Here is a 19,329-nt window from a genome sequence, read left to right on the forward strand (position 1 = left end):
CTTCAATTGCCCTTGGTCATCTATCCGCAGGGCAGGAATTTCAGGAGATTGGTGACAACCTCCAAGCAATCAATGCAAAGTTAGACACAGCGATTGCGGAGAATGAAAGGTACAAAGAAGAAAATATTAGACTCAGAGAGTATATTGCAGGGACAAGGCGTGGAGATCCCACCCTTATTTCCCCTATTGCAGTTGACCATGGCTTACATTCACACTGCGAGGTAGCGAGAGGTACACACTCAGAGGTGGAAAAGTGGATTGAAAGCATAAGAAAGCAGGCAGATGATTTCCTTACTCAGTTTGTCCAAGCATATGATAAGACAACAACGCTTGTATTCAGGATCCAGTATTTGGAGGGAGTTTGGGAAGAATTCCGGCCTATCCAAGAGAAGACTATTCCACACCTCCTGGCATTGAAGAAGGTTCCTAATTCCATTTTGGTCAGTGAGAACATTGTGCACAGTGGAGACATATATAATTTCCATGGCTGGTATTGTGCACTAGCTTTGAAGAAATCAGCTTATGAGAACGCCCAATCGAGTTATATGGAGATGGAAGGATTAATTCAGGACATTCAGATGAAGATCCTTGCCTCGATTGAGGAATTATTGGGTGTTGATGTTAGTAATGCTAGTGGTTTACACTTGGCCGAATTAAGAGACAAGATAAAATTTATGTATTTTTGCCAGTTGGACTCTTTGCAGAAGAGTCAGATAGATGACTTGGTCTCTTTGTTGATTCATGTTCATAATTCGCAGAAGCTCATGCCTGAATGGGAGAACACTTTGAATGTTTGCTCGGATTCACTAGATGTGATTGATTTACAGCAGGATACCTTGCCTAGCATTTCCATGGAGGAGTTAGATTCAGTTTTGGCTAGATTCTTGGAGTATGCTAAGAGAGAGAGAGATGCAGGGAGGAATCTTCTAGAAGATTCCCTATATGATGACTAGTTATCTTTCTATTGGGCCATATGTTGGTGGCGCCATTTTTTATGTAACCCTAATTAGGGCAATTCTAGGGTTTTGTTGGCATGATCTCGACCGTTGATCTTAGATCAATCTGGGCCATCCATTTTGTAAGAGACTCTATATATGCCCCTTTGTCTCTCATTTGTAAGAGAGAGTTTTTGTAGAATTGTTGGTATATGCTACAGCTATTTGAATCCTAATCATTGTTCAATTGTTGGTGATTTTGCTCAAGTGTTGTATTTGCATTCATGGTTCTCAATTCCTCCAAGTTAGATTAGAATTTAGATTAGAATTTATTTTCATGTATGTTAGATTGAATGAAAGATTTGTTGAGTATATTTGTGTGGAATCCTTAATCCATACCACTAGCCTCTTTCCACTGGTAAGTGCGCCTTGTGTGGTCAACTGGAGTTTGAGTAAGCATAACTCCAACTATTATGCATCCGTTGACAAGCATCAACTTGGATGGTGTCTTCGTTTGATGGTAATAGTTTGAAATTCATTAAGTATACCTTAGATGATTGCACTAAGCTTGTGTCAATACCTGATTGTGAGACCTTGCCTGGTTTGATTCCACTAAATCCATTCATCATTCCCTACATTCTTAGGATTAGAATAGATTTCTTGAACCCTATTCTTTTTCCCCCTTTTTTAATAAGAAGTAAATCCAGAGCCCTATTGATAAATCTTAAGTTGTCAGCACACCTATTCCACATCATTCATGATAATCCAAACATTTGCGTAAGTCCCCAAAGTGAAACATAGCAATTCACATCAACCACTGAACTTACCCACTCGTCAAGACCTGACATGTAGAAACCTTGGAATCATTTTAGTTGATCTCATTCTTAGCATCTGAGGTGATTTTGTTCAAGAGAGGGTAAATTACTTTGGTAATTTATTCTGTATTGTTATGTGCATAAAAAACACATCAACAAGACCCCTGCCTGTCTGCTTTCAACTTTCCAGATTTAGAAGTGATTGTGCATGTTGATTCTCCGCTATATGCTAGCCTGATCCTGCCACAAATATACTTTCCCGAAATAGAAACTTTTCAAAATGTCAAAGTTAGAGCCCAAGACAGGGCGCAAGATGACTTACTAAAAATAGAAATTTACTAAAAATAGTAAGTTTGATTTTTGGCAAAATGGCGACATTCTGGGACTCGGAAAAATCGCTAAAAAATAGGGACTTTCTAAAAATGGAAAGTTACTCTGTTTGGGCTCAAATTTTGCTGGGAGGTCCCCTGAAGGGTCTCGACTCCAGCCGTATGCTTAGTTTTTCCGAAACCCTAACAGGAACCCCTAAAATCTAGGACAGAAGGCAAAACCCTAGAAAATGGACAAAACAGGCCCTAGACCTCACAGAATTTGTTTGACAGAGAAGCAGATTAACCCCAACTGACTCCCAAACACCCGTAACGCAAAGAGATTGAAGAGATTGCCACTAACACACAAAAACGAAAGCCAAACGACCGAAAAGGCCTAAAAGCAAAGGGGGGTCCCTATTTGGGATGGGGAGATGTTGTGATTAGGTCACAACACACCCCAGTAGCAATAATAGCTCTAGTCTCAAAGGCTCTAATGATAACTGAATCAAGTGTGAACTCCACAGTTTTCCATGTTGCCCCATGATTGATTTGATAGATGGAAAGAAGATTGTTTGTCAAATGAGGTACACACAACACATCATTGAAAGAGTTATCCTGAATAGCAATAGATCCTTTCCAAATCACATTCATATATGTATGATTGCCCATCAAAATCGGTGGCATGTTGCAACACTCAAATGAAGAGAAAATAGATTGCAAAGATACCCTATGATGAGAAGCTCTTGAATCTAGAAGCCATCCCCCTAAATCATGACTTGTAATAGCACAAAGAGCTTGTTTTTTACTTGTCCCAAAAGTGTGACCCTTTCCTTTATCAAATTCCTTTTCTTTGGAAGAAGAAGCTGAAGTAGACATTCTAGAAGGCAAACTAATTTTATTCTTCTCAAGAAGATGTTTCAATTCATCAATTTCCTTCTTGTAACAATGGTGTTCAACATGTCCTAACTTCTTGCAATATGCACAAAAAAACTTATTATATGATTTCCCTATAGGTGAGGATGTAGAATCACCTTGTTATGGAGAGGATGATTGCACTCCATCTTGTTGTGGCTTTGGCTTGGACTGCTTTTGGTTCTTTCCTTTTCCTTGATTCCCTTGATCAGCCACCAAAGTCTTGGACTTTGAAGACTTGAGAGTCCCCATGCTCATCAACTTTGATTGCTCTAACACTAACATTTTTGTGAATGCATCAAATGATGGCATAGTGAAAGAACTACCCATTGTCAAGCGATGGGTTTGGAAGCTAGAAACAAATGTTGCATATTCTAATGGAAGTTTTCCCAACAAATTGTAGACCAACTGTGCATCCTTCTTATGAATGTCACAATCCTCAAGCTATGCTCTTAGCTCATTTGCCTTAGTGACATAGGCTTGGATTGTATCAAAATTCTTAGATCCAACATAGTGAGATCATTATCAAGTTGATAGCCACTAATCTCATCAATTTGGCCATACAATTTACCCAAGATATCCCAAGCATTTTTAACTGTTGTACACTTCTCAATGTGAAAGATGAGATCCTTTGATACATACTTCCTCAAAGTTCCAAGAGCCATAATGTTTTTAGTGAGCCATTCCATGTGAGCATTAGGATCAGCCTTAGGATCAGCTCGTGTCATAACAGTTCCATCAATATAGTGAGTTAATCCTTTTTCCATTAGTTTACTCCATGCATCAATTTTCCAAGAAGCATAGTTATGTGGAGTTAAAAGTGGAAATTTAAGAGAACCCATAGCAAAAAAATGAAAGAGCACAAGATAAACAAAGGCAAAATCACACAAGTCAACCCCCCAAATTCACTCAATCAAAGAACACCCCCCAAAATGATGATTTGGCACTTTATACTTAGTGCGTGTACAATGGGCCACTTGCAAACAAGGGCAAAGTGGGCTTTTGATTTCAAGATTACAACTGCCTCAAGAAGGCTATAAGAGACTCAAACCAATAATGCAAGAGATCTAAACTGAGATCCAAGAAAATTACAAGTACCAAATAGGCCAAAAAAGACCAAATACTAAAAGTATAATTTCTACTCAAAATAGTGAAAAATTGATAGCACCACGTGAAAGTAGACGAAAAAATTATGCACTTAAAAAAAATCAGCACCTAAAAAGGTTATATAAGCTTGAATGGAGCCTGAGAAGTTACAGAATCGAAAATTGGACAAGTACAGTTGTGAAAAACTAAAAAATTCTGAAATATATGTCCACCAAAATTAAAAACTAACCACACCACTGCAAAGAGCACGAAAAATTAGCTCGAATAAAAATCAATTGCACTTAAAAAGGCCTGATAATGAGCAAGATATGAGCCTCCAAAGTTGGACTGCAAAATCAAAAAGCTCAATGGAGAGGAGTCAAAATTCTCAAAAATTTGCTGACATCAACATTTCATGAGCTTAAATTTGATGGTCGTATGGCCATCATAGCAAACTTCACCCCCTGCATGGCCGTACAGATGTTGATGTCAGTGGTACGGATGATGACGTCAACAATCTGACTATGCAATGTACAGACGAATCAGAACACATGTGGCAGTACATATCTATGTGGCATCGATGTGGTAGTGTACAGAACACTAACCGTCGCTAACGTGTCCTTGTACAATCGATGACATGGACTGCCAAGTGTGCGTACGATGCTAATGTGACTTGTACGGATGGACTGCGTGGCAAAATACGTGGCGTGTGACAATTTGCCAACTAGGTGTTGATGTGGACCTTTTGTGTAGGTTGTTGCCAATGAACATGTGCAACATGTCCCTACGTGGCAAAAAACAAGTATGGTGTCCACTAAATTATGAAACAAATCTTCAAACATAACCACAAAACTTGAAATTTCTCTTTTCAAAAAGACTTCACAAATTTTGAATCACAATCGTTTAAGTGCAAACGTTCAAAAACCTGAATGATTCTGCATATAACCAACTACAGTGGATAGTTTCACCATCGAAACTGATTACCCAAGGGTTTCCATCCTAGGGTTTGGCTCCTCAAGAAGCTCTCAAAATCCAATTAGGAGAAAATAATCCAAGCCTGTGAAAATGAGCTTTAAAGCATATTATTCTATTAACCCCAAGAAACTTCTAGAAAGGCATTTCAATTTCCCACACTTTTTAATATTTCATTTAAATCTCAAAAATAAAGTGACTTTATTAATCCCCTTTAAATATATCACTTAAGTCGCTTAATAATAATTTATTAAATTAATTAAATAACATTACCCTTAAAATATACTCTGTCAAATAATATTAAATAATTAATTTAGATTATTCCCTTTTACCTAACTTTAGCCTACTTGAATTAAATAAGCTAATTAGTCACTCTGGACTAATTGGAAGGGAACATTATAGTCCTCCCTTCCCAAAAGTACTTGCCCTCAAGCAATTATAGATCAAAATGCTGCAAAATCCATTCTCCCTCCCAAGTGGCATCCTGAATGAGTAAGCTTCTTCATCTAATGAGATACTCCTTAATTACTCTACTTCTCAATCTCCTCTCTTTGACATTCAAGATCTCATCAAAGATAGAAACCAATTTTCCCTCCTCATCCAAAGGTGTAAGCTTTGGTGAAGATGTAATATGTTGTCCCTGTGCCTTTTTGTGGCACAATACATAAAACACACTATGGATTCTACTATTCCCTAGTAATTCAATTTCATATGCTACTCCCACTCTCCAAACAATTTTGTAAGGGCCATAGAAGTGAGTTTTTTTGCACCACTTTTCTTCAAGGAATATTCCTTGTAGGGATAAAGTCATAAAACCAAGTCTCCCACCTCAAACCTTCACTCAACCCTTTGCCTATCTGCATTAACTTTTTTCTAATTTTGGACACTGTAGATTATCCTTAAGTGTCTTAAGGATGTCTCGTCTCTCCTAAATCCAGTCCTTAGCTTTGGGAGCCTTTATATCACCAAAAGCTAGGTCCAAAAATGATGGAGCATCACATTAATATAAGGGTCTGAAAGGAGTCATCCCATTCAACATGTGATAGGTGGTATTGTAATTGTTCATCCAAATGCAAACATCTAATCCAAGCCTTTTGATGCCCCACTACATTGCTACGCAAATAACCCTCAACCCATTTGTTCACAATCTCTATCTAGGAATCAATCTGAGGGATGCAAATGGTACTAAGGGTCAGTTCAATGCCAATCAACCTAAATTTTACAAAAAGCATTGAGAAACCTGCTATCCATGTAACTAACTATATTTCTCAACAGTCCATGGAATTTGAACACCTTTCTAAAGAGTACCTCTTTAACCTGTGGTGCCTTATACTCCAATGAGATGGCAAACAAATGTGCAAGTTTTGTCAACCGATCAACTATAACAAAAATACAAACTATCCTATACCTTTGGTAGACCAGTAATGAAATTCATAGATACACTCCTATTTCTACTCTACAATTGGCAATGGCTAAAACAAACCTGCTAGGAAAGTGTGTTCTGACTTGTTTTGTTGGCAAATCAAACACTCACGAATGTGTTGCAAGACATCATCCTTGAGACCCTTTCAAGAGAATCTATCCCTAACCCGCTTGTATGTCTTAAAGTATCCCGAATGTCCCAACAATGGTGTGTCATGGATGGCTCTCAAAATCTTCTCCTGAAGCTTCAACTCAAGAACCAAATAAATTATGTCCTTGTAGTAAATGATATCACCTACTACCTGTTGACGTGTTTTTTATGACCGTGTCTAACACAGAATAAAGTCACCAACGGTCACCTTATCCTCTCTTAATCAAGATTAGTCTGTATGCTAGGATTACTTAAAGTTCAAACGGCTAATTTCTAAGGTTCCTTCAGTGCGTGGATGTGACTCTGTTGTTTGATGGGTTTGCTGATAAGCCAAGGGGCCTTACGTATGTTGAAGAAACTTATGCAAGCTCAAGGATTTTTGTACGGATGATTTGCAATGAAGGCTCTAGTTTTGGATCTTTTGGATTTTGAATTATGCAGAAAGTAAATAGGAATAGGGCAGAGAAAAACTAGACTAAAAGTAATCTAATCCTATGAACAAGGAGATGGCATAACTTGCGCAAAATCCAACCATGCTTCGCTTTGCCAGCAACGCACAACTACACGAAGGCAGTGCAATCTTCAGAGGGTGTGTTAAAGATTTTCAAATCATCAAGAGAAACCATCAAATCGAATAATCTCTTCTGATAATCGAAGTTAAACATACACATATAACGGACGCTCAGGCTAACTTTGCACGGTATGCAACAATCAACTGCACACCAAAAGTATGAGCACGAATTTTGCCACAAGCGATCCTATCAAATCCAGTTCATCTAACAACATGAAAGCAAATCTAATCTATGAAGACAATGAGACCATGCGAGCTCCGAAACAACACAAGGACACACCAACAATTGAACAATGTATTAAGTGTTTGCTTCAAAAACTCTTAGCAACAATCTCTGACGATAGTCTCTCCTCCTTACAAATGAGGGGGGTCACCCCCTTATATAGGCCTCAAGCCACAATTACATGCAAAACCCTAATTAGGGTTTGCCCTAAAGATTCCCCACTCAAGGTGCAACAAGGTGGGAATCGGCAATTAATAACCCATTATGCCCATTTACAATTAATTTAAAAGAGCCTAAAATAGCGCCCACTAGCACATTAAATGTGCCCCATGATGTTGATTATGCCCAGAATATAACCGACGCCATCATAAATGCCCATCATTTTCCAAGTGACGGCGACACGCACGAAGAATCTATCATAAAAACATAATGAGAAGGCGACATGCAAGAAGATTCCCTATCCGGTGGTGGCATGCATTGACTGGTCCCACGCCTAGTCAATATTCCTTCAGCAATAAGCACGCCATCACTATTCAGTCAAAAGACTTTCGTCCAAAAATGGACGACCATTATCTCGTTCATTTATGGCGTATGCAATGAATCTACTGACGACAACTTCTAGTTCTCCGATGGAGACACTTGGCATATTCTCAATGTTGAACTCCATCAAGGCAATTTCTTCTTTGCTTCTAGAAAAGAAGCTTTCCCACTCTGCCATGACTTCCTGTGTTTTCTTCATCATACCGGAGAATGAAGAAACATTTACAAAATGTTCCTTAGGGAACGAGCTGACGAAGAAGAAATCGTGCAACTGGGATTTCAAGGAGTTCACTGTTATTCCTCCATCACTGAATTTCCTTGCAAACAAAGCTTCCATGGCACTAAGGATTTCTTCCTGTATCCCCCTTATAGACTCCTCCAAGGTGACAAAGTCAATGCTGAATTTGTCAAGGGTGTTCTTTCTCGAACAGATAGCGTAGAACCATCAGGGGAAATCATAAGCTTCATTCTCTTGGATCACTTTCCCGTCCACCAGAGTTTGCCTTGGAGTCTTTGTCAGAGCCCTGAGTCGGGAAATGGTTAAGTCTTGGTAAACATCTACATCCTCCCATAGTCCTTCTGCTGTCTCTAATCTGTTTAGGAGGGCCATGAACTTCGAATGAAGCTGAGCTAGATCCTCAACGAATTTTCCTGCCTCAGCATAGACATCCTCTACCCATTCCCGGGAATTTTGTGCCATTGCTTTAATAAGTTCTGCATCATCAACTACTTCCTTGGGAAGGAAGGGAGGAGGAGTGGATGAAGGACCTGCTTCCCTGAGGGGTCTTTTGAAACTCCTGACGTATTCGCATAGGAATCTATTTTCCTCCCTCAACCGCTTACATTTTGCCTTTGATTTCAGCAACTTCTCCTTTATGGCTAAGGAGGAATCTTCAAAATCTCCCACAACTTGACCGGTGGAAGCATGGCCAAGATCAACTTGTCTAATGAAGTAATCCTCATGTCTAATCTCACTCCTATCCTTATCCACTGCAGGTTCAGCAATGTGCAAGGTCCGGGATCCAGATTCTTCCCTGACCACCTTGGAAAACTTCCGGGGGGCCTTTCTTTCCGGTGGCCGATCCATCCTCTTCAATAATTCTTCTAACTCCTGAGCAGGATTGGTTCCTCCTGCTTCATTCCCCAATCTACCTATCAACCAATCTGGTGCGGGGACGGAATGGCTATGATCATCTGCATGCTCCTGTTCCTGAGATTCCTCCTCCATTTCACCAAGGATAGTCTCCACGAAGCTATCCTGGTGAACATCTTCCTGGTGCGGGGGACTTTCTTGCCTCTGACTTCTTAGTTGATGATGGCCTTGCGAAGCATTGATGCTGAGTATATCAGGTGCTAGAACGTTCCCTGGAAGTAGGCCTGTGGGATGTGGAAACATCTCCACTTCCCGTATGCTCAAGGAGCTAACTGGTGAATGCTCCCTTCCTGTCCTTGCTTTCTTTTGTGGAGGTTCCTCTTGCTGGGCTTCCTGTCAAACCTCGTGTGGGATTTCCTGCTGGATATCCTTCATCTTTGTTGCCCTTGGCCTCTTTGGGGCATTTTTTCCTTTGTCCATCCAGGCTTCTCTTCCTGCCTAAACCTGTGAAGAGCTTTCGGTTGCCTCACTGTGGGAAGTCAAATTTCCCATTAGCTGGTATGTCAGATGGACATTGTCTTACACCAACTTTCTTGTTTGCCTATCAATCCAGTGCTTAGTGAATTTTAGCACTGGTCTAGCTAAGATGTTCAAATCATCTACCTCAGGCTCTAACCAATCTGGCAACTGGATAGCTTGATCCTTTACTTTCTGGAATTCGGGTTGCATCAAATCTGAATCTTCCTTCACTTGATCCGGTACCTGATGAATTTCACTTATTCTGATGGTGTCGAGGGGCAATCTGGAATGCATTTTTCTCCAGACCTCAAGGTCATCCTCAGCACTTGCCCAGTAATCCTCCAAGTGAAATCTGTGTATGAATTTGACACCGGCAACCTTCCTAATCTGGCTGTAACAATCATATTGGGCCCTGGATGTGTAAAATGGTAGGCGATAGAATGCCAATTCCCCTGCTGCACTTTCAGCGGCCTCCAAACCTGGGCATATCTCCATGAAATCCCCCAAGACAATTGGAAATTCAATAGATTGCTTCTTCTTCTTCTTCTGCAGCTGATCATAGGCAGTTAACTGCCTCATGAGCTCGAGCAATACAAGCTTGTCTGACGGATATCTGGGCAATTTGTAAGACTGGAAGGAGAACCCTTGCGTCCTGATGTGGGTGAATTTGGGGAATTGCAGGAACGCAGCGCCATACCTCTGGACAAAGGCACTTGCTTGTGGTGACAACCTCATGTGCAACTTGTTCTGCATAAGTCGTGTCAGGTACATGGTGAAGGTGTCATTCGCCAACCTGTAAGAGCTAACATTGGAGAGATGTAGCTGGGGATAACACTCATGCGCTTTTAAACTGAGCTGGTCCGCAACCCATGATTCCTCTTGCCGGCAGCCCATCGAATCCTCCCCTTCGTGCAAGCATATAGAACAGGTAGGAGCTCATGAAAAAGGACTGGGACCTTTTCTCTTTTAGGTTCTTCAATTGTTCATGCAAGCAGTGACTGATCAATCTAGCCCAATCGATCAGCGCATTTGAATTCATGATCTCGCCTATGTAGAAGAATGTCCAGGCCCCAAAGTTCACCAAATTTGGGCATCCCATTACTCTGCTTCGCATTTTTATCAAGTCTACATACTCCTGCTTGAACTCGAAGATTGTGAGAGTTTTGGGCATCTTGGAAGCGTGCACTCTAGGCTTCAGCAACCACTGCTTGTTGATCAAATCAGCGAACCTGGCAGGGCCTGCTTCATATACTATTTGAGCTCCGCTGCTGGTCCTATACGTCATAGAATAATGTGAAGGGATCCCGAAAGCTTCACCAATGGACTCTGGAGTCAATGTTGCCAGTAACTTGCCATCTGGCGTTGAGTTTGTTTTCCGCTCCAGATTGTAATGTGCTACACATTCCAAGACCAGGTCTGGGCATTGAATAGCGAGAGGAAAACCAGCTGCTGCAACTATTCCACTTCTCACAATTCTGACAACTGTCGGGGATGGATTGTGCCTTGCTGTTCCGAACATTCGGATCTTGAATGCAGCCAAGTTGAATGTGCCTAGATTGGTATCGTTGATCTCATCCCATCTTGAATTCAACCGAGAATAAGGAAGAAAACCTTTCATCTCTGCTTTGATCAATGCCTGCCTGGAGATAGTAGCTGCCTTGCCTGGTTCTACCATCTTGGAAGCACCTCGAAATGATGAAAATAGAGACTAAGTATGAATATTCTTCACTTCTCCACTTCTTCTTTCCTGAATCTTGCAAGTGAGAAATGAAATGCCTTTCCAAACTTATATAGAATTCTCAAGAGGCATTAATTAGTAATTGCATTCATGATGCGTCATACTTTCCTCAATTACTACGCCATGCAAAGGCAGCTTCCCATGCGTATGAGTTCAAATTTAGAATTTTCCATAAATGCTCCAAGTCATGCATCATACTTGGAAGATTCCTTCTGCCAACTCGTTGATTTCATTCTTTCCAATTTTGGAGGGAGATTGAAGGATTTTCTCAGGATTTGCTCGATTTCATTCTAACTTGTCATCGAAGGAATTTTCATGCCTCTTTTCCACATCCCTATTTTCTAGGGATCTTCCTAAAATTTAGGAATCAGGTTCATTGGATGGGGAATTTCATCCCGGATTCGAATCGATAAAATTTTTGCACACTTGGTTGAGATTTGGTGTCTAAAAATAGCATATTCGAAAATTTGCCCGAGGGGAATTTTGCTTTTATTCCTCCTTGACTCCTTGGATTTCATGCCTTAGGCGAAATTTCAAATTTTTTTAGTCTTGGGTGGAATTTTCATCATGTCCATGGATTCATGGATTTTTCCTCCATTCCTTGGCATCCTCAATTTGGCGCCCCAGTCCAGTCTTGGGCGCATTTTCACCATGTCCATGGATTCATGGATTTTCCACCTCTCCTTGGCATCTTCAATTCAGCGCCTGACTCCAGACTTGGGCGCATTTTGACCATGTCCATGGATTCATGGATTTTTCTTACTCTCCTTGGCATCTTCAATTCAACGCCTGACTCCAGACTTGGGCGCATTTTCACCATGTCCATGGATTCATGGATTTTTCTTCCTCTCCTTGGCATCTTCAATTCAGCGCCTGACTCCAGACTTGGGCGCATTTTCACCATGTCCATGGATTCATGGATTTTTCCTCCTCTCCTTGGCATTTTCATTTTGGCGCCCCAGTCCACACTTGGGCGCGTTTTCACCATGTCCATGGATTCATGGATTTTTCCTCCATTCCTTGGCACCTTCATTTTGGCGCCCGACTCCAGACTTGGGCGCATTTTGGCTTTGTCCATGGACTCATGGATTTTTCCTCCTGTGAATGCCTTTTCCATTTTGGCGCCCCAGTCCAGACTTGGGTGCATTTTGGCTCTGTCCGTGGACTCATGGATTTTTCCTCCTGTGAATGCCTTTTCCATTTTGGTGCCCCAGTCTAGAATTGGGTGGATTTTGGCTCTGTCCGTGGACCCATGGATTTTTCTTCCTGTGAATGCCTTTTCCATTTTGGCGACCCAGTCCAGTCTTGGGCGCATTTTGGCCATGTCCATGGATTCATGGATTTTTCCTCCTATGAATGGCTTTTCCATTTTGGCGCCCCAGTCCAAACTTGGGCACATTTTCACCATGTCCATGGATTCATGGATTTTTCCACCATTTAATCTCCCAGACTTGGAATATTTTGACCTCCTGTGATTTTGAAGTGTTTCCCTGAGCTTTCCATTTTAGGCATGGATTTCTAGCACTTGACCCATTTCTGGCTATCTTTGTCTGCTGTCTGACTTTCTGGAATTAGAAATGTCTGCGAACGCCTGATCCTTGTCGCCTTGTCTGACTGACCCTGCCAGTACTGACTTTCCAAAAATAGAAACTTTCCAGGTGTCAGCGTTAGATCCCTAGACAGGGTGCAGTAATGACTTACTATAAATAGAAACTTACTAAAAATAGAAATTACTAAAAAATAGTAAGTTTGATTTTTGGCAAAATGGCAACATTCCAGGACTCGGAAAAATCCCTAAAAAATAGGGACTTTCTAAAAATAGAAAGTTGCTCCGTTTGGGCTCAACTTTTACTGGGAGGTCCCTTGAAGGGTCCTGATTCCAGTCGTATGCTTAGTTTTCCCGAAATCCTAACAGGGACCCCTAAAATCTAGGACAAAAGGCAAAACCCTAGAGAAAGGACAAAACAGGCCCTAGACTTCATAGAATTCGCTCGACAGAGAAGCAGATTAACTCTAACTGACCCCCGAACATCCGCAATGCGGAAAGATTGAAGAGACTGCTACCAACACACACAAAAACCAAGACCAAACGACCAAAAGGGCCTAAAAGCTAGGGGGGTCCCTATTTGGGATGGGGTGATGTGTGATTAGGTCACAACACTACCCTATATCTGACATACTAAATCTTCCCATCCATAATCTTGCATGAAAATATGTTTTTGTAATATCCATCAAAAGGTGAGCCTTCCAATCACTTGAAAATTCTACTAGAGAACAAACAATGGGCTTCCTAGAAAGAGCATCAACAACGACATTCTTTTTACCCTTAACAAATTCTATATCAAAGTCATACACTTGACCCTTGCTAGCCCACTCCTATTGTCTCTCATACAATTTTTTTTGTTCCAAAAAGTATTTCAAGTTATTGTCAATTCTCACAACAAATTTACCACTTACAAAGTACTATCTAAAGTTTGTCAATGTATGAATGATGGCAAGCATCTCTTTATCAATAGTCCTCCAATCCCCTCACCTAAAGCATCATACTCCAAAACAAAGGGCTACAATAAATTTGGTAGGGCCAAAAGTAGACAAGTACCGATCACCTTATTAAGTCTATCAAATGCCCTTAATTCTCATCCATTCATCTGAAATACCCTTTCTTGTTGAGATTTGTAAGAAGTGCGCATAGTTGTGAAAATCCCTTAACCAACCTATAATATAGCTACGCAAACCGAAGAAACCCAACAACTATCTTGGTGTTCTCGGTGGTAGCCAATCTAATATTGGATGTATCTTTTCTTGATGAACCTCAAAACCTTAAGCACTGATCACAAGTCCCAAGTGGAGAATCTTTGTCATTCTGAACTCACACTAGGAAGCCTTAGCATATAAAGCCTATGCCTCCATGATCCCAAACCATCATCAAGATGTCTCAAGTGTTCCTCCCATCTCCTATTGTATATGTGTATGTCATCAAAGAACACCAAAAGAAACTTCTCCAGTTGTTTATTAAAACTATGGTTCATACAGCATTGGAAAGTAGCAAGAGCATTGGTCAACCCAAATTAGATGACCAAAAACTCATAGTGTTTGTAGTGACACTTGAATGTTGTCTTATGAATGTCTGGCTCCCTCACTCTTATCTGATTATACCTCAATCGAAGATCAATCTTCGAGAAGTCTACTGCATCTTGCAACTTACCCAACAACTCATCAATCTTGGGAATAGGATATTTGTTCTTAATAATCTTTTTATTCAAAGCACAATAATCTATGCACATCCTCATGGTCTCGTTATTCACAAAGACAACTAAAGAAGCAAGGGGACTCAAATTGGGTCTAATGTATCCCATATAAATAACTCCTTAACAGCTTTTGCTATCCTTATATTTCTTAGGATACCTATAGGGAGTAGTAATGACAGGTTTAGAGTCCTCTAACTCAATGATATGTTCAAACCCTCTATCGAGAGGTCTCTATGCAGGAATCTCACTAAAGACCAGGTTGTGCTTATCCAACATTGTTTGAACCACATGGTACTGATCATTGATGTCTATCAAGCCCTTGGATTGAAATTAAACATTGTGTTGTCCATGCTACATCACCATGTCTAAAAATACTCTCCATTCTCTTCACTAAAACAATCTTGGAAGCACCATCATACATACCTCTTAAAAAAATCTTTTTACTATGCACTTTGAAGTTCAACTCCATAGTTTGAAAGTTCTAAGACTAATTATTTAAAATTGGTGGTCAAGAACCTCATTTAACATGAATATGGTAAAACAGGGTAAAGTAAGTGATTCTAATGGTGAAAACCACTTCAACCAGCATATAAATAAAAATAAATTTCAATCACAGCCCTGTAATAAATTATTGCAAAATAATTCTTATAACCTACAACTTGAAACTATAATAACTTGTCAATTGTGAGCACCAATTCGACCTATGTATGAATCCAATAATAGGAACCAAAAAGGTTTCCCTCTTCCAATTCCTGGATAAACTGTCAGGGTTTTCATTCTCAAGGTAATGTTGAACCAAAGCTCTGCAAACAAGGGTTTTCAAAATTGATATTGAATAGAATGAATTTCCTTTTCTCAAAAAAAAATCACTTTCCATCCAAACCCTAAAGGTAATAAAAATTTCTCGTCATTAAATGTTCACATTTTTCCTCCAAACTCAATTAATTGCCTTTTTAAACAATTAAATATAAGTTGTCTTTTAATTTTCCACTTTTTGACAACTTAAATAGTTGACCATTTAATAATCTAAGTGTTTTCCGCACAACCATTTAAGTTATGGAAAATACTAACAAGCCCGAATTTTAATTTTGACAACTCCACCAATACCCTAAGTGCATAGGATATCAAACTATACGAAAAATTGATGGTCTACCAAAATAATCGACTTCTCCAAGAAGTGTAGAGCATCCTCAAAATGTTGGATCTACACGCAAAAATTACCATTCTACTGATCTTGGCTCTAGGAACTGTCTCCCACTATCAAAACACCCTTTTGATAAAGCTTTATAGAGTTTCCAAGAAAGTTAGATTTTTCGAAAATGATGGAGTGGATTGAGAAGGGACATTACATTAGGTTTGCTATATTTTGCTTCAGTCAATTTCCCTTTTGAAGTCGTTTGTTAACCTCAGATAGAGATTCATTGATTTGAAGGTTTGATTGAACATATCAAAATAGTTTCCTAAAACTTGGCAAATTGTTAATTAAAAAAAGAAATGTCAATGTTACAACTCTTGTGGACAAAATTATGAATATGTTGACTATGATTGAAAGACTAATGATCAATGAATCACAAGAAAATGATTGAGTGTCTATGCCCATTGATACTATCATTATCATGTTGCATGAAAAAGAGACGAAGCGTTTGATTACATATGCACACAAGTGCAAAAAATCAAGTAAAAACTATCCACAAGAATAAAAAGAAATAGTTGAGTAGAGGCCTTATCACCTGGAAAATGTCCATCAGATGAGAGCTTCCAAGTAAGCTTATTCCCTTCCCAATCAGTTATTACCCCTCCAGCACCTTCTACCACTGGTACCAGTGCCAGGAAATCATATAGCTGCAACAAAGAAAACAAATTACAAAATTAACTCACTACAACAGATGCAAAGGAAAAAGTGCATCATTTATCAATAAACCATCTTGTCATTTTATCCCATCTCAAGCTCCATCACCATAACCAGATTTTTATCAAAATATCACTGAACCAGAAAACAAAAATGATGACTTTTATAAGCACAGAGCTGTAAGGATCTAAATCCCAAAAAAAAGGAGATAAAAAAAATTAGAAACAACGTTAAAAAGAGGGCACATCGGAAAAAAGTTTAAGAATGCAATTAAATCCAAAACTTAAAGGCCTTAGGCATCAACCAACACTGTATAATATTGATGAGAAGGAGAACCAGCATTGCCCAACAATCAATGGAGATAGTGTGACATCTGGTTGTTTGAGAACCAAATAATCGACCACTGTCCTCTAAAGAAGCTGCCAAAGGGTGTTCCAGCCCACCTAAGGCCTACTATAAACAAAGGTTCTCAACTGCATTAACATTGTTAACCAGAAGCTGGAATTAAGTAACTGGAAAGGTCTCTACAACAGAGTTACTAGTCATCAAAAAAGACCTAAAGTACATTTTAACATTATAGGCTTACAATTTCATCATTCAAACATAATAAACAATTAACTGAAAAGACTTTTATATATTCCATTTCTCTGAAGATATTTGTCATCAAAGTTCCCCAAGCTACAGGAATTGAAGGGTTTTCTAAAACAGAATTAAGCATTAGGTTTTTGAAATGGTAGTAGCAACATGAATTAGCCAGAAAGAAAAAAGCAATTTTGTTTCAAACACCTGAACTTTAAGTCTAAGTAGAAGAATCCACCAAACACGGGAGTGGAAGGCAATTTTTGTCCATTAAAATGCATTTCTTAATCAATTTTTCTCTTTGAAAAACAAGGAAATTCTTCCTTACCAAACAAATATTATAAAAACCAAACACACAAAGATACCAAGAATGCTGAAGAGAAAACTCAGAAAGAAATATACTCGATTGATAATCAAATAACTAGAGAACTTCTCTTTATAGGAATACAACCTCATAAACCTAAGAAACTAAACCCTAAAATAAATTAAGTGTACTTTTAAGTTATATCATTACATTACCAAAGTGGCATTATTATAAATAATGCTATATAAAGTACCTATGACTATCTAAATATACTAAATGGCCATTAAGATAATATGATGCTAATATAACATTTAGCCTAACACCCTCCCTTAATGATCAATCATGAAAATACACCAAGTTTTTCTCTGAATTTGACAAACTTGTCTCAACCAAGAGAATTGGTGAGAAAATCTACAGTCTAGTCCTAAGTAGGACAATATTTCACCTCCATTACTCTGTCTACTTCCAAATGTCAAATGAAATGGTAATGTACATCGAAATGTTTGATGTGTCCATGAAAGACAAGATCCTTGACCAACTTAAGAGCTACCTAATTATCAGAAAACTGAACTGTAAGCTCAATTTGATCAACTTGTAAATCTGAAAGTGCTCTTCTAAGCTAAATGGCTTTACACCCATATTATTATTTCATAATATGCTTCTTTCGTAGAGTAAAGAGATACTACATGTTGTTTCTTGCTAACCCAAGAAACCACACTTGTTCCAAGAATCAACACAAAGCCTAGAATGGACTTCCTATCATCCACAAATCTTTCCCAATCCGAGTCTGAATATCCACTCAACTAAAGCTCTTTGCTCTTACAATATGAAATCCCAAAGTCTAATGTTCCTTTCACATATTGTATCACCCTCTTTGTTGTTGTCTAGAGCTCTTTATGGAAGCAGTCATAAAATGGGAGATATAGCTGACCACATAGCTCAAATTAGCCCCAGTGGTTGTGAGTTGGAGTAATCTGCCAAATAGCTGCCTCTGCTTAGCATCTTCCCATACATGCTATTCAACTGATATATCCCACAATTTTAACAGATGCTGTCCTCTCTTTCCTGAATAGACTTGACAGATTTTTCAACCAACTGACCAATTATCTCATCATTTTAACTTGACCTCTTTAAGGGCAATAGCACCAAATGTTTATTTCTTTAGTTGAGCAAATATAAACAATTAACAGAGTAAAGTAAAAAGAATTATAAATGTAAGATCAAATTAGATGAGAACACAATGAACCTGAGAGAGTATAAAAAATATATTTTATTTATCAATGATCTTCATACGAAATTGGGATCAGGAACTTCTTGCACAATGCAGTCCCTTGTCTTCACTACAAAAGAAGTACTTAAACTTGCCGACGGTTACTAAGGAATTCCCAACTGTTGGCAACTACCCCAAACTACTATACCCATCGGACCAGTCATAACTACACTTACTGATTCTGCAATATAACTAAAATAAACTAATATGTATTTTAATTATTTATAGCATATAGAATCTCTTTACTAAAACTTCATTCCAAAGCAATTTTTTAATTTTAATAGAAAATAAATGCAGTATGGAAGATTCAGACCTGTGAATATTTGTTGTTCATATTTTCAGCAGTATCCGTTTGGATTAGCATTTGCAGATCTGTTGTTTTGATTGGAAGTTTACATTTTAAGCTCTTTGCAATAGTTGAAAAACTCAAACTCAGCAATAACTTGGCAATCCCAAATTGTTTTTAAAACTCGGGGAAAAACTCGGCAATAACTCGACAACTTTATCGAACATTTGAAAATACATTTTTTTTTATATTATTCAAAAACACACATTTACACCAAATTTGTAGAACATATACTAATTTCCATGATATATAAATCAAAGTTTGAGTTAAATACATAGCATAAACCAAAAAACAAATGCAACTTGTAAATAAAATTAAATTCAATACATATCAATATATCATAGTGACATAGACCACAAAACAACTAAAACCTCTAAAATTCTAAATACATACCAAGTTCAAGTTTGGGTATCAATGAAAATGAGAAATCATAAATTGCGTCTAC

At 38.8% G+C, this 19,329-nt stretch overlaps 1 protein-coding gene across 2 annotated transcripts in view; it reads right to left on the minus strand.

Annotated features, from left to right (window-relative positions):
- LOC131056799 (bifunctional phosphatase IMPL2, chloroplastic) overlaps positions 1-19,329 on the minus strand; it is a 198,859-nt gene that overhangs the window by 43,858 nt on the left and 135,672 nt on the right. For both annotated transcript variants that reach the window (XM_059219556.1, XM_057991069.2), the window contains exon 8: positions 16,267-16,378. In XM_059219556.1, the coding sequence (XP_059075539.1) occupies positions 16,267-16,378 (112 nt within the window). The remainder of the gene's footprint in view (positions 1-16,266; positions 16,379-19,329) is intronic.

The sequence above is a fragment of the Cryptomeria japonica genome, chromosome 4, assembly GCF_030272615.1.
Source record: "Cryptomeria japonica chromosome 4, Sugi_1.0, whole genome shotgun sequence".
In the NCBI taxonomy this organism is placed as follows: domain Eukaryota; kingdom Viridiplantae; phylum Streptophyta; class Pinopsida; order Cupressales; family Cupressaceae; genus Cryptomeria; species Cryptomeria japonica.